At 47.5% G+C, this 26,460-nt stretch overlaps 1 protein-coding gene across 7 annotated transcripts in view; it reads right to left on the reverse strand.

The window, feature by feature from the left end:
• ARID1A (AT-rich interaction domain 1A) overlaps window positions 1-26,460 on the reverse strand; it is a 60,152-nt gene that overhangs the window by 12,402 nt on the left and 21,290 nt on the right. For 5 of the 7 annotated variants that reach the window (XM_062611454.1, XM_062611449.1, XM_062611448.1 and 2 more), the window contains 10 exons: window positions 23,232-23,444; window positions 22,077-22,538; window positions 21,038-21,151; window positions 15,514-15,651; window positions 5,645-5,885; window positions 5,186-5,275; window positions 4,329-4,496; window positions 3,408-3,723; window positions 2,038-2,183; window positions 1,841-1,950 (listed from right to left, as the gene is read on the reverse strand). In XM_062611454.1, the coding sequence (XP_062467438.1) occupies window positions 1,841-1,950; window positions 2,038-2,183; window positions 3,408-3,723; window positions 4,329-4,496; window positions 5,186-5,275; window positions 5,645-5,885; window positions 15,514-15,651; window positions 21,038-21,151; window positions 22,077-22,538; window positions 23,232-23,444 (1,998 nt within the window). The remainder of the gene's footprint in view (window positions 1-1,840; window positions 1,951-2,037; window positions 2,184-3,407; window positions 3,724-4,328; window positions 4,497-5,185; window positions 5,276-5,644; window positions 5,886-15,513; window positions 15,652-21,037; window positions 21,152-22,076; window positions 22,539-23,231; window positions 23,445-26,460) is intronic. The other 2 variants (XM_062611450.1, XM_062611451.1) reach the window with 2 other exon arrangements.

The following is a 26,460-nucleotide window of genomic DNA, read 5'->3' on the forward strand; positions in this document are numbered from 1 at the left end:
CTCAGGGAATTCACAGAGTATGTGTTTCTAAAAAGTGAAAGGTTTCAGGAATGCTACAGAAACCAGACAAACCTCAAGGAGGCTTCGCAGAGAGCTTGCTAAATCTATGAGAAAACACCTAATTCAACTGCAAATTCCTCATGGCTAATGCACTGTGCCAGGGTGAACTGCCTTCTGGTTAGCCTCTTCTCTTGCCCAAGTGATAGATGCCAGGTTAAACTGAAGCCAAACACCACAAAGGAATCAAAATAAACATGCCTCAGAAGAAGAATAAAGATGAGGAGGTTTGATGAGTGTGGGTGAGGGGCTCCCCACACAGACAATCTCTCTTCTCTTGCCTATTCACTAATGCAAGTGCAGAAATCTCCTGCTACCTGGATATACAGACACAGCCGAGTGCAAGGATCTCCTCTGGTTCAGGGCAATCCCAGGCACAGCTACAGGTTGGGCAGAGAAGCAATTCAGAGCAGCCTGAGGAGAATGACTTGGGGCTGTTGGTTGATGAGAACTGAACATGAGCTGGCTTCAGTGTGCACTCACAGCCCAGAAACCACCCATGTCCTGGGCTGCATCAAAAGGAGCATGAGCAACAGGTGAAGGGAGGGGATCCTGCCCCTCTGCTCTGCTCCCCTGAGACCCCACATGCAGCACTGTGTGCAGTTCTGGTGTCACCAACGTAAGAGAGACATGGAGCTGTTGGAGCAAGTCCAGAGGAGGCCATGAGGATGATCAGGGGCTGGAGCACCTCCTGTATGGAAACAGGCTGAGAACACTGGGGCTGTTCAGCCTGGAAAAGAGAAGCTGCATGGAGACCTCAGAGCAGCTTCCAGTGTCTGAAGGAGGCTACAAGGATGCTGGTGAGGGGCTCTTCATCAGGGAGTGTAGTGACAGGACAAGGGGGAATGGGTTTAAACTGAGAGACTATGGGCTCACAAACTGCTTTTTTGGTGGTTCTTTTGAAACTGGTAGCAGTAATGCAAAGAAAAACACTCCCTGAAGAACTTGTTTGCCTCCCTCTTCTGGCTTTAATACAGGATTAGTAAGAGGTTTGTTTGTGAAACAACTGTAACACTTTGGTGTACCACCTCCCAGCTGAGAGGTGATAACTGCCTAGCTCCAAGCCTACACCAGAAACAAACTCAGGTTTATTTACACTTCTTCTGGCAGTTTCACTGTGGCAGGTGATAATTCCTAATACTAAACTGTTTTGCAAGTGGAATGGATTCCTCCCAAAGGACTGGGCAATGCTCCCCTTCAAGATTAGCTCACAACTGAAACGAGAACACATAAATAAGGTGTGCCAAGCATCTGTTAGAAATCCTAGACAGAGGCTTGAAACTGGGAGTCAAACAGGGGGGAACATGTAAATTCTCATAGGAAGTCCCTTTCCTGGCCTGAGGGCTAGTGGGTCTCTGGGGGGTAGGATGGCAAAGTTCAGGCTCCTCAAGGATACTGTTATTAACACACGTTTAGTGTTTACTGCAAACATAGCCAGAGCCTACTCTAAAAGAGTCTAAAAGCCTACTCTAAAAGTGCCGAGACACGTGAATTATGCTCCAAATCACAACACATTCCAAAAGAGAACAGCCCACTGACTAGCCACTCTCCTCAATTAGAACCACGGTCACAAGCAGCAGTCACATCACCTATGACAAGGACAACCACGCTACCAAGAAGTCTGGTTCAGGGTAAGAAGAATGAATCAAATTAGCTTTCCCTCAGGAACCACACTCACTCCTAGACAGAGGCACTGTCTGATCCAAGTAACGTGCAGTGGTTTAATTTTCATGGATGCTGAAGAGGATGCGAGTCGTTAAAAACAAAACCCAAAACATTTTACCTTTGACTTGGACTCTGCTTTTGGCGTCCCATCTGCCTTATTGTTCATTTTAGTTGCAGGTGTTAATTTGACGTCCCCAAGACCCATCATTTCGGGGCTGGCTGCCATCCCTAGGGAGTGAAAAGAAGCTTTAACACTCGTTTTCAATTCAGCACAATGAAATTGATGAAGTGCCTTAATGGTCAGCATTGGCTTACCTGCAGAGTTGTTGGCCATGTTCCCCGCCATCGGATAGGGGGGGCCCTGGGGGTTTATCATGCCAGCCATACTGTTAATTCCCTGTCCATAAGGAGGTCCAGTGCCCATCATTCCCCCTTGATTCATGTTGGGATAACCAGGAGGCCTGGAGAAGGCAAGGAAGAAACAGATGCTTACTCCCAGTACTAAGCATTAAGATCTTGTCTCCTAAGGAAGCAGCTTTCCTAAAAGAAACCTACAAAAGAAGTGGAAGTGACCTTCTCCAGCTCACTCTTCCAGCAAGAGACCAAAGATCAGGTGCTCTTTTAGAGCTTAGCAACCCTAGAGCCTAAGTCTCATTCTCAAAAGAGGATGCAGACTGTTCTAAAAGAGGCACTTCAGTTCTGACCATTCTCACCCTGACTCTTGTTCTATAACATCCCCAAACTGAACTTCATTTCATTGTTAAGTTGCCTTTCCAGGGAAGAACAGGCTGCAAATCCTGCAGCCCTGTGCATTTAACTGAGAATACATGATGTGTATAGATCAACAGTGTAGTGCTCCAGCCACATTTAATGATTTTTCTTTCTTTCCTTTGTGCCACCCATACAATCTACATCATTTCAGATTTATCAGAAAGCCTCATACACAACTGTCACTCAAACTCACTACTCGAAGGGACAGACTTTGATGCCTTTATTGGCATTTGGGAACTTGACCTCTTGGCAGTCATGGATAACATCAGACAGTAGGCTGCAGAAGCAGCCCTTAAAGTCAGGATAAAGAGGACAGTGCCCAGTCAGATAACAAATACACCCAGCAGCTTTACTGGGGGAACCCAATTTATAAGCAAGGTCATGGCTCTGGTGGCATTCTGATAAGCCACGCACACCGCCTCTGAAATGTGCAATTAAAACATAACGAAACAAAAAACCCCACAGAAAACAGTTGCAAAGTTCACTGCTGAATTCCAGCCCCCTTTTCCCCAGCTGCTCATCAAAGCTGTAAAAGGAAGGAGTTCATTACACTGGACAAATGGAGCTGCATGGCTGGCTGCTAGATTTATAGGCTCTACCATACAAGCAGTTTATTTTAAGTCACCCATCTAACAAAGATGACCAGAAAGCAAAAACAACTGAAGGGATCTCTGAGTTAGATTTCACCTATGAATAGTAAAAATCCCCTGAAAATGTCATTAATGATGCACTCCAACACTCTGCTTGTCCAAGCTTTAAGCTCTTCCCTTTCTTAGCACTGAACATTAATGAAGAAGTCTCCAAGAAGGGCAAACCTTTGAGGGTTTGGGTTATTCCATCTACAGCTTTGAAACCAGGACCTGCTGTAGGGAAAGGGACTTTTAACAGTGACCAGGGGGAATGTCATTCCCTACCTGTTCTGGATGGAGTTGGCAGCAGCGTGCATGGCGGCAGCAGCCGCTTCTTGTGCTTTGCGATTCATGCCTCCTGGTGGGGGGCACATCCCTGTCCCCACCTGAGGTGGCATATTGGCCATGTTGGGTCCGTAAGGTCTGTTCCCCATGGTGGCATGGCTCATCCTCCCTGGAGGAAGCCCACTGTACGGTGGCACACCAGTCTGCCCATGCATCTGGCTCCCTGCTCCCATGGGGTTCATGCTTGCTCCCATTCCTGGACTGGGGTAGTTGGCATTGGACATAGCATTGTAGTTTGGCTGCCTGGGATAACCTCCTAAGGAGATATAAAAAAAAAGAGGGGAAGACAACATCATTCAACCAGTTAATGAATCACCATAAAAATCTTCTATCAGCAAATATTTAAAGATCACTAACAGAAATGAGGGGGAGTGTTAACACCTCAACAAGAAGTCAAAGTACTTGGATATAAGCCACATAAAATGTGTTTTGACATAGCCAAGGAACAACATCGATTCAAAAGCTGCCTGAAACTCTCCCAAACCTCAACCGAGCCATGTGAGCCAAACAGCCCAGGACAGGATGTCAAAAAACCTCACTTAACCCTTTCCAAAACATACAACACTCAGTCTTCTTCCTCTCCAAAGAAAACTGGCTCTTCCTTCTGTGTTACACTGGCTGCAGGGCCTACATCTTTTTAAATGAGGAGGAAGGAGCCTACATTTAGAAGTACAACTAGCAACATGTTTCATCAGCCTCAGTACGAACAAAGCACGGTTCCTTCCATTTCATAAGGAGCACACTGGTTTGTATGACCCACACATTAAGGGGGGACAAATAAAAACAGCTTCTTAACGACAAGATGTTACAATAGAGATTGCTGAGCTCAGTTCCCACCTTGAGGAGCTGACAGTGCCTCACCTTGAGGTCCGTACTGCCCACCCTGGGGTCCATAGCTTCCCATGGAGTTCTGCTGGTATGGCCCCATTCCAGCATGCATCTGTCCTCCAGAGGACTGACGGGGAGATAAGGCTGAGCCGGGCTGGGGTGAGCTGTACTGGGGCATCTGAGGATTCCTCTGCATGTAACCTGGTCAGCAGTGAGGGGAGGAGACAATCATTAGTGTAAAGTATCCAGGGGTGCCACTGGACACACATGTTCTGAAGTAACAAGAGACCCACTAACAAAATCCTTTCAGCAACAGCCTGGACACATTTTGCAGTGGTTGCTATTAGGGAGCCAGTGTTATCCGTGAAGATAACACATCCAATTTCCTGTTTTAACCAGAAAAAAACCCTTAGTGTCACAGGAGCAGACAGGGGGACTGCAAATCCTAAGGGCGTGCTGTTGGGTTTTGTCTGCTTGTTTTCTCCAGGTGACAACTACATACCTTCAGCCACACGAGGTGGAATTTTACATGCATTTCCCCCCACACTAACCCTATTCTCTTAGGGCAAAAGGCATACAATGTTTTTGTGAGCACCCCTCATTTTGAAGCTTAAGATCATGGACACTGAACATGCAACATCCACAGAAAAGAGTGTGAAGAGCCAGTAAAAACATCTCACAAGCCAAAGTATGAGCTCGGAGGCAACATTAAGAGGCCAACCACCAGCAACAGCTGAATTTACAGCAAAATGCTTAAACACTTGCAGCTTATAAACCCAGGGCATCTTTTAAATGCTACCTCACCACAGAATCCATGCCATCAGGCCAGGTAATTGTTAGTTACACATCTACTTTGATTACAATTAGATCTTTTAACTCGTGTCACACACCTCGGTCTTGCGCTATGCTTGACTGGTTCATGGAAGGATGCATGATACTGTCCGACTGGCCACTGGGCGGTCGGGGTGGCATCTGATTGCCTACACCACAAAAAGGAGAGTGGTTAATCACAAACCCTGCACACCACAAACCCCAGGATGCAAGAGCAAACACCAGAACTACAACCAACTTCAGGAGAAGGCTTGTGTTGGCCACAGTGAAGGAAAAGCAGAGCAAGACCAGGCACATTAACCCAGCAAAACGACACTGCTGGTTTACCAGCCATCCCACCCGCTTTATTATATCCTTTCAAAGTTAGAGACATTTAAAGCAAGCAAATGAGCTCACAGGACCTCAATAACCACACAGTACTGACACGGGCCAATTCCTCCCCACTGACCACTTCAATTCACTCTCCAGCTGCACGAGGCAGCCCCACCAGAAGATCAACACATGCCAAGCAGCATTACCTGGTACTGCAGCAGGTGAAAGTGGACCAGAGCGGGACTGAGCAACACTAGCTGGAGAGCCAACTGGGGATGGGGAGGGTCCTCTGATGCCTGGCAGGTGAGGAGAGGTATGTGGAGAGAAAGGAGACTGAGCTGGGTTACTCTGCTCTCCTTGACTGCTGGAAATCCCTGATGTGCTTACTCCAGGACTCAGGGCTCCTTCTGTACCCATGGGTAGATCATCTATTGAACCAGACAGGTCCTGCAATACACAGAGAAACACATCAGGCAAAAATAAAGAGACATGGGACTGTTCTCTCACCTACCACTAAGAAAGAGTGTATTTCTCCCTTAGGCATACTACAAATAGAAATCAATGAACTCTGTTCGTGTTATTGTCAGTAAGGAAGGCTGCTGCAGACTGAGGTAACTGCCAAATGTGACTTATCCTGCTGCCTATCTCTGAATCCAAGAGTTCCCTTGCTGGTGTGCTGAGTGCTCGCTGATGGGCTAAACGACTTGCTAATTCTCCTTCTTGCTTCTTTTAGTTCAGTTTAGAGGTGAGAAATGAAAGAATGGCATCAGCAATCCAGGTAAAACTGCAAATGCAGGGAACAGTCCATGTGCTCAGCCTCTGAACGACAGAAAACTCCTGCCTTGCCATAATTAATTCATAAACCTCATATGAGCTGGGAAACTACTCACTGGAGATGGATAAAACCAAACTAAACAGAGATTTAAAAGGAAACCATAAAATACTCTTCAGGGTTCCCACTTCCCTTTCTTCGGAGATAGCAGAAATTAGCAGTTATGATATCAGCCTGTTAAAGTTCAGCTTTTCTTGAAGGCAAGGCTAGAAAACACCCTTCCTACTGCACGTATCCACCCTGGAGAAGACATGCACAGAAAGCCTAAGGAAGTCGAAACTTCAGTTGCCACAGTAGCGACTGCAAAGGGATGGCACCAGAAGTCAGCTGGCTAGTGTGGAAAATGGGGATACATCCAAGAAGGTGAGGTGCAGATCCAAGACACACAGTTGGACAAGCTGTTTGATAATACGGTGCATCCAGCTTGGCCTGGAGTAAAGGAGTAACAGTCCAAGACAGAGTAAGTGGTGGCGCATCTGAACAAAAAGCTGGCAATTACAACTATTCCAGTGATGAGAGAAAATCCCTGCCAGGGATTCAAAGGATCACAGCAAGTGAAGACCAAAGCTTACCAGGACTTCACCCACCCTTTGCAGAGCAATCAGCCCTGCATCAGAAGCCTTCAGGACTGAGCCCTCAGGGCATTTCAGCTCAACTCCCTCAGCCCAGAACTCAGCTGACCAGCCTGAACAGAGCCAACCTCCTCTAAAACACCATGTAGAAAGGCTGAGCCAACTGATACATAACCTGGACATCCTGGTCTCATTTATGCTGACTGGATGAGGTCTGGTTTGGGTAACATGTTCCCAACCCTGTGCAGTGTGAAAGGACCTCAGACACAAGATATTGCAAACTTCTCAGCCTTGAGAAGCAAGAGACCTATCGCTCCATAGCGCCAGTCTGCCAGGTGATGTGTGAAGAGGCTCTGACAGCACATCCCATCAGCTAAGCTGCAGAACAGCACATTACCACATCCTAGCAAGTGGAAAACTGAAGCTACAGAAGAATAAAGAACCACTGGGGAGATATGCAACAACCTCATCACACTTGTTGGGCAGACAGTGACATTCAGGACAAAGGGGAGAGCTGGGCTTCAGCTGCACCACATTCAGCTGCCTGCTGCACAGGGCAGTCTTGCCTATTTGAACAGTGGAATTTGATCAAAATGCTTCAACCAAATGCTGGCAAATGGCACATTTGAGCAGAAAACACCAGTCACTTGGTGGGATGCTTAGTGCATAGCATGTCCTTCCTACCCTTCCATTACTGCTTCTCTTTGAGAGATCCCTTCCTGCTCAAGTCTCAGAGGTCTATTTGCTTACTGCTGAAGTATTATCTTCCTGAGGAAAGAAAAGCTTTGTTTTATTTCCAATGAAAGCCAAAAAAAACTGCAGAAAAAGCCTAAAAATAGTGATGAAGATCTCTTGCAATCTTCACTGCCTTCCTACTGTAACATCAACAGCATTGCTCCTTTATGCAGCTACTTAAGATTTTTCCCATGGACAACTCTGACAAACCCCACATTCCAACTGCAGAAACCATCTGAAGTGGGAGCTGATGAGAGAGCATTGCCAATATCTTCCATTAAAAAGCATCAACCAACACAATCAAGGCAAAACTACTCCTCTCCCTGAGACTCAGCATCTAACTTCAGCCACTGGTATAAGACACACATTTAGATCCCCATCTAAGTCAATGAAGGGACCAAAATGTCCAGAAGCTAACTGAGTCCAACCTAACCTTGGATGGAATTCCCTTCAATAGTTACTATGAAGAAAACTAACCCTATCCCAGGCCAAACCAGGACAACACATTGAGGTACTTTCAGTCTGAACCACCAAATGCATGCAAACACTGTTTTCATCACCACCAAAATGAAGCTGGAGGCCAAACCTCTTTGCAGCAACTTTAAAATCCCTACCACCATGAGCTTACATGGATACAGCATTTCAGAGCAGTTAAACCTTCACACCAGAGGGGCAGAGGCTGTAGGTTCTTAGATGAGAGACTTTTAGGCTTGCAAGAAAAACCACATTAGAAATGTACACCTGAGACAAACTACTGGTGTGAGGGGACAGACCCAGAGCAAGTGTGCAAGGTGCAATGTGGAACTTCCCCTCTATCAGGAATGTAAGTGACAAGCATCTCCTAAAGGCAAAAGGTTTGCCTCCAGGATCTGAGGAGGTCATTCCTGCTACACAGCTGTGAGCAATATTCCTACAGGAACTGGGCAGACCAAGAGGATACTTTCCTGCCTGGCATTGCCAAGTTGTATCTGCAAGACATAAAATGAAGCAATGTTAAAAACTGCTTGAAATTTAACCCCTAAGTAACTAGATAACAACCTTCCACATTGATGTCTTCAACCTTGCATCAAAGCTTAACCCAAGTACTGCAAGTCATTTAAAACCATTCAGTTTTAATCAAGCAGGTTAATACAGGGTTGCTGTAGACATGGGAGCGAGGGCCCCCCTGCATTGCTGGCATACCACCACAGACCTCCCATAGAGGAAAAGCAGACCTGTAGCTACAAGGCTATGGGTCAGACTCTCAAACCATCGGTTTAAGTAAGTTCCCAGGGAATTACACATCAACCTTTCTTGGATGTTAGGACCTGAACTGGAACAGGGCCATAAAAATCAGCTCACTCCTAAAGCAACTTCCACCTGTAAAGATGTACGAGCTTCAGGAATCCCAGCAATAAAGGGATTTCCCACTGCCAGCACAGCAGCATCTGATGAGTGTGTGATTCAGCAAGACCAGCTTTCTCAGAAGAGACACTTGTGCAAGGGGAAGCTGAGGAGCAGGGACCAGAATGCCCAAGCCTGAGAGGCTCATCAGGAAGGAGCAGTTTCCCACCTCTCGGGATGCCAACCATCAAAGCAGAGAGCTGTGGTGGGGTTTTCAACTGCACCTAAAGGACACCCTTCAGCTGATATCCCATTTACTCAAGTGCACCACAAACTAAGGGGGAAAGAAATCATTCCCCAGGCTGTTTTAAGGGAGAGCTGCAGCAGAGAAGCCTTTAAAAACCCCTCCAAAGCTCACTGAAATAACAGAGGCATGCTGCTGTCAGGGGGGTCTGGATCAAGCCCAAGAGGAGAGGGCCAGCGAGGTTTTATTTGCCTCCCACAGCGCATCAGGAGGAGACCTGGGAAGCTGCAGCAGCACCAGGAGAAGGGCTTCTCCTCTTCCCTCCTCCCACGAGCGCAGCCAATCGAGCCGAGCCAGGAGGTGAAGCTCCACAGCAGTAACTCTGCCAACTCGAAGGAAACGTCAGGGTCTGGAGAATTTCCTCACGTGTTTCCAATGTGTTTTTTATGCGTTTTATTGCTCATCTGCCATGCAGATCAAAAACGCTGGAGGGATTCCAACTATTTCACACAGAATCTCACACTCCAGGCTGGCTGCAGCCCCAAAGCCTGAGTTTCTTCACTTGAAATACTGCCCAGTGTTATTTTGGGATGTGACCTGATAGCGGAAGCCCACGGGGACCCTGGAACGATAACTGTTCCAGCTGCGATTGGTTGCCCAACCCTCACTGATGCCAGCATGGGTTTGTCAGTACTGCTGACAAACAAGGACTCAGCAGCTAACACCTTCTTTTCACACCACAACAAAACCATGCCTGAAATCACACAATCTGGTACCCGGAGGAGGGGGCAAGGGAGTTCATCTATCTCAGGGAAAAGGTTGCAAGTCCTGGCATGACCAACACCAGGGAGCTGGTTAGTGTGTGCTGGAAACAGCAAGGCTTCTATGAAAAGAGGAACCACCATTTCACTATCTGATACAAGCTCATTTGTTAAACAAACACAGAGATGAAACAACAAGAAATACTTAAGATCAAGGTAACAAAACCCCAGAGGAGAAGAGATTGAAGGCTCTGCTCTGGCCCATCCCACTGATGTGGAAGAGCCGGAAGACTGACCAGAAAGCAAACTGATCTCCTCACTGGGGACTGCAGCCTTCCTCTACTGCTCCCCTGCCCATGCCCACCCTGAGCGCATATGGAAAGTGTGGGGGAAGAGGGAAGGAGTGCAGACAGGCTGGGATGGTTGTAGGCACTATCAGATCACTAGATAGTGCTCAAGGAAATTATGATCTGGAGACGAGCATGTGGTGGAGCTTGTAAATTCTCTAAGGCCAGTTGCTTCCATAAAGATGCTTGTAAGGCAAGAGAACAATGACTAATTTTATTCCCCAATTCTTTCTGAAAGGGAAAAAGCCTCTTCATTACTTCTGACTAATTGAAATCCCCACTTTCTCTTACAAATTCTTTTTCCCTGCAGTTCCTTTCCACTCATTCAAGAACCATCAACACTTAAAAATCACAAGCTTGTCCTGTCTTTCCCCTTTATTTCCACACCCAAAATACTTCATCCCTCTCTATCACAAGAATTACACAGCTGACTGGCAAGCCAGGATCTCCCTGCTATTTCAGGAAGATGGATAGACTCCTCCTTCTGCCCTGCAGACAACTCAATCTTGCATCCTGTGCTTCACAAAGCACACTATCTCACAACACAAAGCAGCCTGGGGACCCCACCATGCTCCAGTCACACCAAACTCACAGGAAACACCTTGCAAAGCTGACCTGAGATTTCCACAGATGCGATGGAAGGGTCTGGAGGGGGCTCTGCAGCCATTCTTCCTACCCACTGCACGCCCCATCCACATTGCTGCCCCAGCAGAAACCAGAAGCTGGAGCTGGGGAACACAAGTTCAGTTGAAGAGCATTAACTGGATTTCCACTGCATCTAGAGGCAGTTATAATCTGCTGTCTCCAAAGGTTTTCTTGCTGACAAACCAAAGAGAATGGAGGCACGCTGGAAAAGGCCCACACTCCTGCAAGCCCTCCACCACCACCAGCTCTGTGTCAGCTGCCATGCTCTAGAACCCTGACAAAATCCATCAACACACATCAACCACCAAGAGGAAAACCCACCAAGCACCAGCTCTCGGCTCACTGAACCCCCTGGGTGGGACTGCAACCATTTACCATCACCATGAAAGCAAACTATTCCAAAGGCAAAGCACATCTCCAAGTCCTGTCCTACCCCAAAACCACACAACCTGTTAAAGGGATGCCCACCACTCGCCTCGCTCTGCTGTTCTACCATCAGTGATTGTGGAGAAGATAAGAAGTCCATCTTTACAGCACCAAAAGCACCTTCTAGATGATCATCATTCTTGGTGTGCAGATGGGCTGGACAACAGACAAAGGGGATGAAGAAGGAATCGTGCAAGATGTCTCTCCAATAAAACCTCTCACTGCTTCTAGAAGAACATTGCTGGAATTGAGAGCGAAGTGGAAGATGCTGTTTGTTAACATCCCGTTCCAAGTTAGACTTTGGGAAGAGTGAGGCAGAAACCAAACTTACACCTTTTGAAGCTGCCATTTTACCTGTTAAGGATTTTGTGTTCACACACGCGTGGGAAGCGTGCTCATCCACGTGCTCCAGCTACTTCAGATGACTGAAGACTAATCCAACATAACCAAAGCCTAGCAATACAAGCTGGTGTCCCCCTTGGTCACATACAGCTCTCCTCCACTGCCATATAGGTCTGAGGCACTGAGAAGTGTTTTTTTTTTAGTTTAACAGGGAAAGATGACTTTCTCCAGGCATAAGAATCAGGGAATACCCAAAAGAAAGACCACTGCCAAGCCAGCGTGGGCTGCACAGTACACTTCCACGTTTCAGGAAAGCTTTTAAACTCACGGCCTTGCCTCTTCTCTTCTATCACCCTTCAAAATGGGACCTCATCAGCAACCAGAAGGAACAAAGGGATTTAATTATGCAATGAAATCACTGGGTTTGGCCCCTCAGATACATCCCTGGAAGCTCAACCTCTGCTCTTTGCAAGGATCACATGGAAGCAACCACAAACTGTAGACAGTTGTCAGGTTCTGTGGCAAACTCGGCTGGAACCAAAGATCCTGGTTACAAAACTAAGCAAGCAACTGGACCTTTAAGGCCTATTGAATGCCACTTCTCACCCAAGCAGTCCTTAGGTAAAGGTAGTAAATGTTCAGACTTTTACTACTTCAAGGAAGAAACCACCTGCCCACTCAAACAAACACCAGGAAGGCAACACGACCAAGGCTTCAGCTTCTGCTAGCTAGAGCCCATATCCCCTTCCCTTAGCAGAGGCTTAAGCTGCTCTCAGGCATCAGTGCTGACAATTACAAACCTAAGATGGGGACTAGAACACGCAGGAGAGATTCGTTCAGTTTCCTTGCTAAAAAAGAAGCTGAAAAGCTCATTCTTCCTGGCTGGCTTTAGATGAACTGGTGGAAGCCGCTGGCTGTAGCTGCACTGCAGGGAAAAGAGCATTCAGCAAGGAGGCTGTCAGGAGGAGGGGCTCAGAGGCACACCAGAAATTGTACTCTCACTGCACAAAACCAGCTGCTGCTCTAACCCAGCTCAGGAAATCCAGGTGAGCCCGGCTGTTTGGCAGAAAGCAGGGACAAAATCAGGAGGGGAGGACGTCAGCCACGGGGAGTGCTGCAGGCTTTACTACATTCCTGCAACGGGAGCCCTTGTGGAACAGCCGGCGCTGCTACCGCAGCAGCCATTGATTTCGCAGAGGTCGATACTCCACTCCCACAGATCTACTCAGCAGGAGCTTTAATCACATCTACTGCTCCTGCCCTGTGCCCCCCTCCTTTGCTTCCCCCTCCAAACAGCATTACATGGAAGGAGGGACACACACATGTCAAAGGGGCTTTCCTCCCCCTCCAAACACCCAGCACACTAACAACAGCTTTATTCTCGGTCTTTGGAGAGGAGAGCTTCAAAAGCTGAGCTTGCAGCACAAAGTAGAGAAGGAGCAACGTGATTCATGCGCAAAACAAGATGTCGCTGAAGGGAAAACTTCCCCTGTGGAAGGCCAGCATTCCCATTCCAGTGCTGAGCCCTTACCCTGGGAAATGCAGCAGCAAAACTCTCCAGAAGTGTTTCCAATTTAACCCTTTGAAAAGTGCTCAGCCTCTAAAAAGCACTGCCAGGTCTATGTAGACACTGATGCACCATGAACTGTTCCAAGCAGCAGTGGCAAATGCTCAAGTTTTGATTGACAGAGCAGTGTCACTTCAGCTAACACAGAAGTTGCCACAGCAACTTTGCCACACAAAGGATAAAACCTCCAGCTTCAACATTTAACAACGACCCTAGAACAAGCTGCAGGAAAGAATCCCAGCCTGGTTTGGGTTGAAGGGACCCTAAAGCTCATCCAGTTCCAACCCCCTGCCACGGGCAGGGACACCTCCCACTAGAGCAGCTTGCTCCAGCCTGGCCTTGAACACTGCCAGGGATGGGGCAGCCACAGCTTCTCTGGGCACCCTGTGCCAGCGCCTCAGCACCCTCATAAGCATGGAAAGAAGCACAGAGGGCCCCAAGCACAATGAGCAGCAGCAGATGCTCTCAGCAACACTGAGGGTGTTGGGGGTGCAGGGGGAGTGAGACCTACAAGTCGATCCTATCTATGAAAAAGGCTGAGAAACCAGTGTGGGTCTCACATGACAAACTCCAACCCTTTTATTTAAAGAGCTTTAGTTTGTCTTGCAGAGGTTTTTAAGTACTCTCCTTCAGTGTGAAGACAAACCCCAGCTCATCTAAAACGCTAAGTCACGTCAGAGGCAGGAAGCTACCCTCCTATTGCCAGCCATAAGGATATTCCAATTCTCCAGCAGTGCTTCCTCTGGAAGGCGCTTTCCAGTCTCCGATGTGTTCAATTTAGACTCCACAGCATTTAGTCATCTCAGCATGTGATTATGCCACCATGCCAACCACACGAGTTAGGGTGGGCAAAGAAATGCAGCAAAGGCAGGAGTCTGAAATAATTCAAATATTAAAAAGGCTCCTCTTCAGGAGGATATTTTGCATTTTGAGACCACTCAGCTTTTGTTATTCGGAACAATTACAAATGTCAGGATCAATTGCTAAAAAAGCAGAAGGAAGGAAGATTTTAGGAGAGGAGATTTCTAAGGTATCAGGTATTTGCAAGCCTCATGCATCCAGCTTGTCCTCTCGCTAGAAGAAGCTGTTCAAGAGACAGCTCAAAGTCCCAAAGTTCACTGTTACTCTGGGGAAGCAGCAACGGAGTGACACAAGGGGCTACATGAGCCCTTGGGCACAGCCACTTCCAGCCCAATGCCTGTCTGCAATACCAGACCCAAGCCCAGGTACTGCTGGCCTGGATGGGACAGAGAGACTGGAGACACATTTGGAAAGAGTCAAGGAAATTCTGCTCTTGGCCTGACTCAGAGCAGCGAGCGTGCATGGAAGAGGTAACATAACCATGGAAACCTGGCCCAGGCCAGACGCTGACGTATGCTCGGTGCTACCCTGGGGTCAGGGTGCCAGAGCACTCCATTCCTAGAGATGTCGCTCCTTGGCACTTCAGGAAATTCTTTTTCTCTTCTTTTTTCCTTTAAACAGAGGATTCTGTTTCCCTGGGTAAGACCTAACTCAAAACTGAAACCCAAACACACAACTCCTCCTCCACGTTCCAGGACCTCATTTTAAATCACAGCGCAGCGCAAACCCTGTCCCCAAGAGGGGTGGGTACAAGCCCATCCGAGCAGCATGGCTGCAGGAAGGGAGCAGGGCAGACCAAGCCCTTGGCCCTTGCCATGCCCCACATTCGAGCCCCATGTGGAAACAGTTTTCTCCACGGCACTTATGATGTGCTTGTCTCCAAGACAAGTCAATCCAGCATGCCAGAAGGACATGAACAGGAAAATGATTCCTGTAAACTGAAAGCTCATGTGCGGCAGGGTTTAAAACGCATGCGGAGCTGTCAGCCAGAGTTGAACACCTTCATTCACCCCTGCAACCACTCCACGCAGCAGAGGAAGGTCACACCAACAGGGACCCTCCCTCCCCTGCATGGTGCAAGACCTCTGGTAGGGTTAAGTTCTGGTGCAAAGGGATGAGGATGAGTATGTCCAACATCAGACTCACAAGAGGCTTCCGCACGTTTTAAAGGGTCTGCAATAACACCAAATCAGCAGCAAAAAGGAAGTGAAAAACTCATTTCCCTACCCTACAACAAAGAGGAGCTTGTGGAGGGGTCACCCTGCACAGCGCACACCTCAGCAGTCACGGTGCAAGGAGCAGCCCTGGATGCTGAGGCTGCAGCAGCACAAGGGGATGCCTGCGACAGAGCACAAGCTATTGTTCAGGACCCAAGACCAGAACTGGTCATCCTACAGCAATTTCCTATTTAAACACTGACCCGCCTAGTCACTCCGGCCGGGTATAGCAGACCAAGACACCATCCTCTCCTGAGCAAGCTGCGAGCTGTCCCTGCCGCCTGCCTCCGCACGGAGCTCGCCGTCTCCTCTTTCACTTGGGTCCGTAACTGAAATCGCTCCTGAGAAAACGAAAGGCTGGGGGTTAGGGGGGAATCTGTGCGAGGCGTGCAGGCAGGAAGCAGAGCTGAGCTGCTCTCGACCAGAATAGAAACAGGAAACGAGCCCGGCATCGAGCATAGCACAACCCACTGCCAGCGCAGGCTCCTGCGAAGCTGCATCAGCAGCTCTGTGAAGCAGCAGCAGCTCTAAAGGGACGTTTGTTGGCTGTGAAGGTGGAGGGTTCCACGCAGCCCAGAGCCTGGGTGATGCAGCCCGGGACGGGGAGGTTCCTCCTGAGCACTGGGGTCAGATTAGCTCAGTTCCAGGCTGGAGGAAGAGGGGTGGGAGGAGAGAGAATTGCCACATGGACAAATAGCTTGGCAACACTGAGAAGCAGGTCAGAGGAGTGAAACACGTCCCTGGAGTGGCTGGAAGACGAGGGCAGCTCTGGAGGCAGCGCTCCATGCTCTCCACTGTTAGCAAAATAAAAAGGTTTCTTCATAAAGGCATCACCTCCTCAAAACCCCTGCAGAAACGGTGCCACAGTCACACACCAACAACCCTTGGTCAGGAAAAGGACACGTTTCAACTCCCTGCATCATCATAACTTGGGACAGAAACCTTCATATCAGCATAAACTGAAATGCACAGAGCTCTCTCGTACCAGTGTTTCAGGTATTGTGCTCCTCGGGCAAGCCTCCAGGTCCTCCTGTGTTTATCTGCACATCCAACTGTGATCCCCAAGCACCACAGCATGCAACTATCCTGCTTTGAAATGCACACACCACTAATCCCTCTCTTAAGGCAAGCAATAAGACAAGCTCAAAAGGCCAAATAACAAACCAAACAGAAGCAGGAAGTCCTGTATGGAAAAAGAGCTTGAAGTGACCATCAGATCCATCTAGAAAAGGTTCTTTTCCCCTCAAAACATTGACAAAATGATTCATTTTAAGCCCAAAGAGTTCACTTCTTGGGCTGCACCTTCCTTCCCATCCACAGCAGCTCTGAGACAGTTTTGTGCTGCATTTCAGCCTGTTGCAGTGATCATTTCCAGGTCAGGGGACACAGCTGACACAGCTCAACTTTATTGCACTTGAAGCACCTCCAGAGTACAAGCTGAAATGAACCACTTGGTAAGAACAAAACATCCAAATGGTGCTTCTGTGACAACATCCAGCACCCACATTCACAAACCACTTAAGAAAGGCAAAAAAGTCCCCCACAATTGCTGGGGAGATATTCACTGCAGGGTCTTTCTGCAACAGCCTCAACTCTGCAGCCTCATCCCTCTCCCCTCCCCACGAAACCCGATTCTCCTAAATCCATACTGCAAAGACCGAAGACCAGGACGTGCATTCCAGAGTTGAACAGGATCAGGAATTGGTTTCCAGTTGGTTATATTCCTTTCTGCCACTGTTCAGCTCTAAAGTCAGAGATGAACCCAAGTGAGACGCAGCTGAACAAACAAAATGGGTCTCCAATAATGCAAAATACAGAGCTTAAAACAACTCCCACTCCACACCAAGCTGAAAAGAAGTTGCCCACAATAGGGAAGGGGTTTCTCCTTCTGGCTGTGCAGTACACTGACCAAAAAGAAGCAAGGACATTGCGGGGTGGGAGCTCTGAAACCTGCCCCAGTTTGCTTCGTGATGTATTCACTGCAACTCAACTGGAGCTCAAACACAGCTTTGCTGTTGGGAGCTCCAAAACCTTGCCACTGTCTGTCCCTCCTGGTTTGGCCACACTTCCTACCCCACGCAGAACCTCTCCTATGGAAACACTGCTGGAAACAATGCCTCTCACAAATGTTCTGGTTTGCACTGATAGGAAAGCTTCTCTGAAGAAATCCCAGAAGGTCCAGTGAAAAGCAAATACAAACCAATACATAATGGTATCAAATCGGTTTTGCTCTATAAATGGCTTTTAGGGCCAAGCTGGAAGTCCCAACACCACAGATACCAACTTCTGTGGTTAGGAAGGTATAAACAGCCCGGTGTGAAAACCACTGTCTGAATGCTCTACTCCTCCTCCACCTCAAAGCCATCAGAAACTTGCATTCAACTCCTTCAAGGCAGCCCATCAGACAGAGTTTGAGGCGAGACAACAATCTGTTGCATATTCCATAACAAGACACAAAATTCCTCACAATGAGCCTAAAACTCCAGAGAACTTTGCAAAAGAACTCATTTGCAATCCAAACCCAAATGGATGTCCCAGCATCCTATTTGCTCCCCCTGTACTTGCTACCAGCACCTTCCATGTCTAAGCAGAAGGCAATTAGTAGCTGGAAATATGTGATTCCTACAGACTCAGAATCCAAGCCTCCAAAGGTAAAAGACACTGAATAAGCTGGATATGACTTGCCAGGGAGAATCCTCTGCTAAGAAGAAGGGACCAGGGAATCTCCTGGGAGAAACAGATTTATACTAAGGATTACTATTCCTCTGTTACACCTAGACACAAAAGACTACATTTCTCCCATACCCAGTTGCAAGCTAAGTTTACTTGAGCTGCAATCCTGACAGAGATTCCCTAGGGAAGCAGCAAACTCTTCAGAGAAGTTCTTCACCTAGCCTGCTACAGGAAAAGAGTAACAGACAGGACACTCATGTGGATGCATTCCTCTTCAAAAGGCATCAGTGAGTTCAAGTTAGCAGGAGCATTCACCCCCAAAACCAGCAAGCATCATCTTCAGAAAGAGAATAACAAATCAGGAAACACCTAAACCAGGACAGCATATACCCAAGCAGAAACAGAACACCAGACATTCTGCTACTTACAGACAAAGCATTAGAGAAATCAGTAATTTCACTCTTCTGATGTCAGGGGTCTGAATACAGGGACACCACCAGGAAAAAGTCTGGTTAGTGACACAAAAACCATTGTCAGGAGGGTATCTGGAAGACAATCAATGTGGTGGACCTTAACAAGGCCACAGGAATTGAACAATGTGACAATGTCGCCATCCAGGAGATGACCACATACCGCAACACTGATAGGATGAGTCACAGAAATATTCCCCCCTTTACAACTTACAACTCCAACATTAGTGATGATGTCCAATATTGATGTGTAAAGGCACTGGGCACACAAAAGCCTAAAAAGCTGCAACCTCCTTTTCCTGCTGGAGCTGATCCCTGTTTAATTCGAGATGATGCCTGGCAGGATTTACCCTCATTCCAAGATGCCCAGTGAGCTATTCCACAGCCCCCAGTGAGGCTTGGGAAAGGGCTCCGAACTCCACAAAAAATTAAAAGCCCACAAACTAACTATGCTTCCCTAAGTCATCCATAATGGCAAAACAGGGATCTAGGAATCCTCCTGAGCAGGATAAAGCTTTCTAAACCAGACAGACTGAGCAGTATAAGGAAGATAAAAAGAAATTGATTGCACCCTTCCAGGTAGCTCTTTTCTTTCTAAGCATCCCCAGGCCAAACTTCATGCAAGAGACTGATCACTGAAACAAAAGAATTGGTTTCCATACACCTGGGAGGACCTCCCTTTATAACAGTCCACAGCATCACTGTCTGATGCGTTTCCCAGTTGACAGACAGGGAATGCTGCTCTTGTCCTACAAGATCCTAACAAGGAGACACATTAGGAAGCACATACAAGAACAAGGGTGAGTTTCTGCAAGGGGGGCTCCCTTGTTTAACTTTTGCCTACTGAAAAAGAGAAGGCCCAAAACCACACTGGGGTTGGGTAAGCTGAAGGCTGCTTCGTTTCTTCAATGCAAATTATTTGGTGATACAGCCAGGGAAACAAGCTGACTATTAAAGTCTGTTCAAAACAGAAGCAAGCTTTAGAGCTGGCCAATTCTAGGAGCTAACCCCATTCTTTGTACCCTTCAGCAAATCTCTGAAGGCCCTGATGAGGAACTGGTGGACATTTAATACTTCAAACCTGGATGCAATTCCTTCATGCTTACAGCAGAGATGGCTACCTTTTCTTCAACTGCTTGGGAAAAAGGAACATTTGAAAGGGGCCACATACATTTTAACCACAAGGTATAAAACAAACTCCCACTTGGTGCCGAGAAGGAGCCACTTCTGCTAAGCAGAGCAACTAATTCCTATAATCTGAGTCAGAGGGCGCTGATTGGTAGGATTCAGGAAGGCCCCATCAACAATGCCACTGAACAGGACTTCCCACCGTTCCCAGCTACAGCAATTTCTTCAATTACTTCAGTGGCTTCACTTTTCCTACAGTCTTTGCCAGGAGATGGGTCACATGGAAGAACTTGTGGAGAGGCAGAGTGGAAAGAAACATGCTATTTAAAAGGATTTTTTTCCCCCCAGGCCTCAGAACAAATTAAATCTTTGTAATCAGGGTCCAAAAGGATAAAAAGAAAATGGGAAAAAATAAAAGGGAAAAGAAAGAAAAAAGAAACAACCCACAACTACTCCCATTAGGTGGTCAGAACTAGAATCACTTTGTATTTTGGGTGACAATTTGTACCCACAATCCAAAGGATTTATTTCAAGGGGCTCCCAACAAAGCTGTTCTCATTGCTGAGGGCAAAAATAACTTCGCTATACACACAGCTCACTCTCCTCACACCGACCCAGCTGCAGCTTAGAAACCTGATTTAGCCAGTGGCTAAACAACAAGAAATGAAGGCTCACTCACTTCCTACTATTTCCAAGGAAAGCAACCAGGTAAATCGAAACTCAGCAGCTCAAAACTTTGCCTCCAAGTCAGAGACAGAGACCAACATGTGGAAACTGATCTAAAGTTTTAACCCTTCTCTGTTTTCTTGATGAAGTTTGGACCCGAAGTTAAATCTAGTCCAAAAAGCTACAGGAACACTAGGCACCCATCTCATACCCAAGTTCACTGTACATACAGCAAGCAGATCCAGAATGCAAAAGAAGATATAATTTTCCATCTGTGAAGGAAGGAGCTATCTGTGACTGATCCTCCTCACTCCAGGTACTAATAAACTTGCTTTTTCCCCCCAACTGTTCAGTCAGATTGGAGCAAAGAAGCTTAAATCAACAGTGTAAGAATCCAATGACACAGAAAGGGAACCAGGCTCTTAGCCACCAGCACAACAGTGGGCTGAAGGAAAAAGAACATAACATACAAGTGAGACACTTTCCCCCTGAAGGTCGGGGTTTGCTCTAACAGGTACTTCAGGCACTGCAAACAGAAAGCTCCAAAATACAATCTTTTAGCTGGAACACGCAGACCAGAGGATTCAGGGTTAAACTTCACTCTCAAATCCATTACTTTTGTAAATTACATTTAATCTCCAGTGGGAAGCCAGAAGCTAATGACTTAGTAAAAAGCACAGGCAGCCTCCATCATTCCCATTTCCATGTGGAATACTACCAGTGCTAATTTATCCTGCTGTGCTCCTGATTGCCCTCGCCCCAGTCGCTTCTAGATCAGCTCACCACTCACCGGCAGGCTAGAAGGTCTGGACTGAAGATTCAAGTTCATATCTTCTTGCCCTTTACTGGAAGCCATTGAGGGAGCAGACGATGCCTGGGACCCAAATGAGTCTTGAGATAACTCCTGAAACATCAAGAAACACCAAAAACCCACAAAGGGGAATAAAATAAAGCCTCTGCCAGAATCACTCTGGTAAATTCTCACATTGTGGAAGAGTTCTGCACCCTTGGTGACATTTGCCCAAACCAGGAAATCAGACAGCAAAGAGTACAAGCGACCAGGCACAGGGCTCTGCAGGAGGACAAACACTGCAGCAGACACCTAGAACATGACAAAACACCAACTCTCTGGTTTTCCCTTATTACAGATCCTGAAGAACAGGGACTGTCCTGGGTGGCTGCCCACTTAGCTTCCTCATCTTCCAACGTCTTACCATAGCTCCAAGTGCTTCATTACACAAACAAGGCAAATCAGTGACAATCTTCAACTTCTCTAAAGCTACCTTTGATTCACTGCAATGTTTGCTGAAAGGTCCCTGCCAGCTTCTCACACAACTACTACCAGAGTAAGCCTTGCTGAAAAGTACAATTTACATAAAGAAACAGCTTCATGATTTGATCTGCAATTCCATACGCTTGACACTTTACGTCTCCTCCCTAAAGCCAAGTTTTACAAGTAAGAGCTAACTGCTCCCTCACGATCCACGAGTCGCGCTGCTTTTTGTGCTACACCAAGTAACTCTGGAGAACACCTGGAGAACTTCCACAGGCCACAAGGGGAAAACTATTACATTATGAAATCCTTCAGACTCGGGTGGCCGATCAGCATTTACTCAACACTAGTCTTCAAAACTGTAGTATCACCACCGTAACATCCCTCTGTGAGGGATACAGATCTAGACACGACAGAAAAAGCAGCACACCTATTACTGTCATCATTCCAGCCAGCCTGCTGATGTGGTGTTCAACCGACTTTTAATGCACAAAGGAAAGGATCTGCCCAAGTTAAAAACCACTCAGAGAAGGAACCAAAGCAGAGGACGTCCTACCTGAGGAGGAGGGAAGCGTTGCTGGGAGTATGCAGACTGCTGCTGCTGCGGCTGTGACTGAGGGTATGAAGATGACTGCTGAGAAAGAGCCGAGGAAGCTGTCTGCTGAGTTTGTTGCTGCTGCTGGTAGGGCGACTGGGACTGCTGCTGGGAGTAGGGAGGCTGACTCTGTTGATGCTGCTGGGCTGAGGACTGCTGCTGAGGATATGGAGTTGGGGACTGCTGATGGGGAGGCTGGGACTGCTGCTGGGAATACGCAGGCTGCGATGTCTGAAGCTGTGGAGGTTGAGACTGAGGCTGTTGCTGCTGCTGATAAGAAGGCTGAGAGTGAGGGGTCTGGGATGGAGGCTGCTGAGAGTATGGAGGCTGCTGCTGTTGGGGATGAGGGCTTTGCTGGTTGTAATACGGAGTCTGGCTTTGCTGCCCATATGCACTGGGGCCCTGCTGTCCATAAGGAGGAATCTACAGACAAAAAAAGAGAGTTATACCAGTTATGAAGGTTGTTTTACACACACAAACTAAGATTATGCTCAAGAACTAAAAATTCAGAGACCTGTGCAGAGCAGCTGACTGGGAACATACTGGAAATGCCACTACCTAGATACTTCCCAGAGAACAGCAGAAGCCATTCATGTGTGACATCATTCTTGGCAGTAACAGCATTTTAATAAGGCACCATAACCAACTTTTTAGGGATCCTTATTTGACCACCCTTCAACATTAGTAACATTGAAAGGAAAGACTGCTTGCTCCAGAAAAAGGCAGCCTTTTCAGCAGTCCTGCACACAGTCCAGCAGGAGCCACCTGGATCATGTCATGAGCCAAAACTGACCTGAAGTCATTTTTTCTGTAAAGAACAGCCATGTCTTTAACAGAACACAGCAGAAAGAGTATCTTACTCCTCTTGCTATTTATTTGTCCCTTGTTTCAGTGCCCTGGCATTGCCTCTCCTGGAAGCAAGGATTCCACAGGTCCTTGTACATCAGTCACACCTGGATCCAGGTGTGGTGCAACACATAGCCTGAAGAAATGCCATTTTCCCAAAGCAACCGATTCCAACCTGGTTGACGTGATCCCTTCAGAAGACACAGTACTCTGCTGCTCTTCTGCCTGCCCCTGCTGTGAACAGAGACTACCGAAGCTTGGGTGCTCTACCTGCTGTGCATATGAGATGCTGCCCATTGTACTTTGCGTCCTGCTTTGCATTCCCATGGGGTATCTCTGGGGAGTTTGCGGTCCATAGGGCTGTCCTGGATAGCCATGTCCTTGCTGTGGCCCAGCCTGAGGTCCCTGTTGTTGTGTGTAAGGGTTGTTTCCTCCATACGGCTGAGGCCTCATCTTCCCCATCTGATCCATTGGGCTCGAAGGCTGCAAAGCAAATCACAACACATGATGCACATCCAGCTACATCCAGGAATCGTTCACAACTTCCCCAGTCCCCAGAAGAAAGCTTCAACAGGTTGGCGCAGGGAAGCAGCAGCTCATCTGCCTCTTCCCAGGTGCTAAACCCCACAGTCACATTCTGAACTACGGCAGGATTCCTGCTGCCCTTTCACACCTACAGACACAAAGAACAAGCCCAAGGAGAAGAGGTCATTTTATGCTGATGTATCTCCCGTGGCCAGAGGACAGGAGAGAAAGGGGGAAGGATCATTAAGAAAGACGAATTATCAGTGGCAGTGGCTTTTCCCATAGCAGGCAGTAGTTTAATATCCAGATATTCCACAACAAGGTGCATTTAGGCTGAAAATGTAAATGCTTCTTTCACATGTAACAATGTCTCCCAAAACACTACAGGCTATTAACTTACACGCTTCAGTTAATCCATACTGATGTGTTAATATCGGGCAGTGCTACTGACATTCACAGCATTCAAGCCTGCAGTTCCAGTTCTGTGTATTTCACCTGCACACGTGCTTTGTGTGTGCTGCCTTTGCAGCAGAAAGGGTCCTAAATCAAACTTCTCTGGAGGCATGAGAACAGAATTTGTCAGCTTTGAAAGACGGGGCCCTGGGTCTGAGCCCAGACGTGATGAGACAAGAGAACAAATGCAACTTCCCTGGGACTTCCTCGGACTACCCCTGCCTGGAGCCAAGCCATAAGAACAGTCAGTCAAATGCTCTCGAAGTGCTATCAAACTCCAAACAAGAGTCTTGCTACCTAAGCGGTGCTCCTTCCACACTAAAGCAAGGACTGTTCTGCTGTAGTGACCTCCTAAATGAATCCCAGGCGCAGTCTTTAACCTCCATCGCTCAGACTGAATACGAATTGTTCCGCTGATCTCCCGATGACCTAAGTAATACCAATTAGATGTTTTCCACCAGATCACCATGACAATGGGCTCTCTATTACACCATTCCTTCCTGCAACTAGCCCTAGGGTGGTATTTGTACAGATCCACCCTCTCTTGCTGAGATCAGGTGCTTGAGGAGTGGCACAACAGGCCTGCACAAGCAAGTATCGCACAAAGCCAGCTCCTGCTGGAGACCAGAACAGGGTTTTAGTTATGTCTGCAGAATCCACCCTTCCGAAGGGAAAACGAAGTTTGTGCAGCATGCTCCACTGGAGAAAACCCTGCCCCACCAGCCAGCGCAGCTTGAAGTCCCAACACACAGACCATGAAAACATTTGTTTGACCAGCTGTCTGCTCCGGCTTGCCTGCCAAAGCAAAGCCACACAGCACCGAGGCCATGCCAAGCCCAGAGAAGCAGGGACACGACGGGGAGTTAATGGTACTCTTGTGGGGCAACAGATCTGGGCCATAGGAGGGAGTTTAGTGTGGACGGCAGGAAAAGCACCCCAGGTTTGGTAAAGGGGGGGAACGCACTCAAGTGAAATCAGGCTCCCTGAGACAAATTTGCACCAATATGGCATAAATCAAGAACCAGGTCCAAGCCCCCTTCTCCATCCCAGTTCAGCACCAGACACCTCAGACCGGTGCCTGCAAAACCAGTGTGTGCCATCCTACGGAAGCTGTTCACCAACGACCACGTGCACGGCACCAGTGGGATTCCCTCCCTCAAGGCAGGTTTTAGATGCCATGCCCTGCTCAGTTGTGCTGGATGTTTCCAGTTTTGTCCATACTGATACTAAAACAGTTCTGAAAGTCACATTTTATGGTTTATGTTCAAGTTATCACCCATGCTACTGCTGAGGAGCAACAGCGTACTGAGAGGCTGCTGGACCTCAGACCAGGAAGCCTGGAGAAGCCCTGGATCCCTGTACTCCCAAATGGCCACACAGCACAGACCATGCCGTGTGCCCACAGAGGGTTTTGAGCCATGCTCTAAAAAGGAGCTTACATTCAAAGGGTCAAGATAAAAAAGAGGCTTTTGATGGCTGTAGTCTGAATCCTTGGAGCTACAGGGATACCTCCTGAATGGGAGCACCCATGTGGAGCCTCCATACACCCTAACGGATGCAAATTGTGTTTACATCTTTCAAGCAATTGTCCCTAATGCAAGTCTTGCCTTGTGGGTATCACCTTAGATTACTGACATCTTTCTCCCTCCCCACAGTATCTTCTTTGGTATGTAAAAACAGCTGCTTCCCAGCCCCTGGCTTTTGACAAGTCAAAGCTCTCTCTCACCACCCCCTGAAACACAAAGCTCTTTCCTTCTACCTGATCAAATGCAACTTTGGAGACACTCAATGAACGTTTCAGCATCTTTTCTGTTTGTTACTTGCTTCCTCCTAGTTGTTACCTCACCTTCACAGCCCCGCTACCAAGGGCAGCTTCTCAAATACATTCCTGTTCAGGGATGTTCTGTCGGCTTTTTTTATATCTTAAACACACACACACACACACACACACCCCCCACATGCTGCCTCCTCTGCACAGATTTTCTTGTCTGTGGTCACCCACAAAGCTAACCATATCTTCAGGAAGGATAGGAACAAGGTGAAGATCCACTTTTCCATGGCTCCTACAGGAAGCATGATGCCTGTTCAAAAACTTCAAGCAACATTTGGAACTGTTTATGCAGCCATTGAAAAGAAAAACCCCCAAACACAAAACCCAAACGTATTTCCAGGATGTGACCAAGTCGTCACCTTGATTGCTCAGCGTAGGAGTGCACGATGTGCTTCCAAACTGCGCTGCTCTGAGCTGCTGCTCTTCCACAAGGCCCTAGCGTACAGAGGATGCTAAAAACAAACATGAAGAGCATCACTCTAAATTACAGCCTTACAGATACAATTCTATAAACAGAAGATATGCAAACGCCAATTAATCTCTAATGATGGAACTCATACACACATTCCCGACCTGTTGCAAACCAACAGGGTGGTTTGTGCTCCTCTGGGGCTGCTGGGTACATCTCAAATGCTGTGACACATCGTTTCTTCCTTCAAAATCTCCTGTTAAAGACAGCCCTTTTGCTAA

Source organism: Pezoporus occidentalis, unplaced genomic scaffold (assembly GCF_034315485.1).
Source record: "Pezoporus occidentalis ecotype Australia unplaced genomic scaffold, CSIRO_AGI_Poc_V1 ctg153, whole genome shotgun sequence".
NCBI classification, from domain to species: domain Eukaryota; kingdom Metazoa; phylum Chordata; class Aves; order Psittaciformes; family Psittacidae; genus Pezoporus; species Pezoporus occidentalis.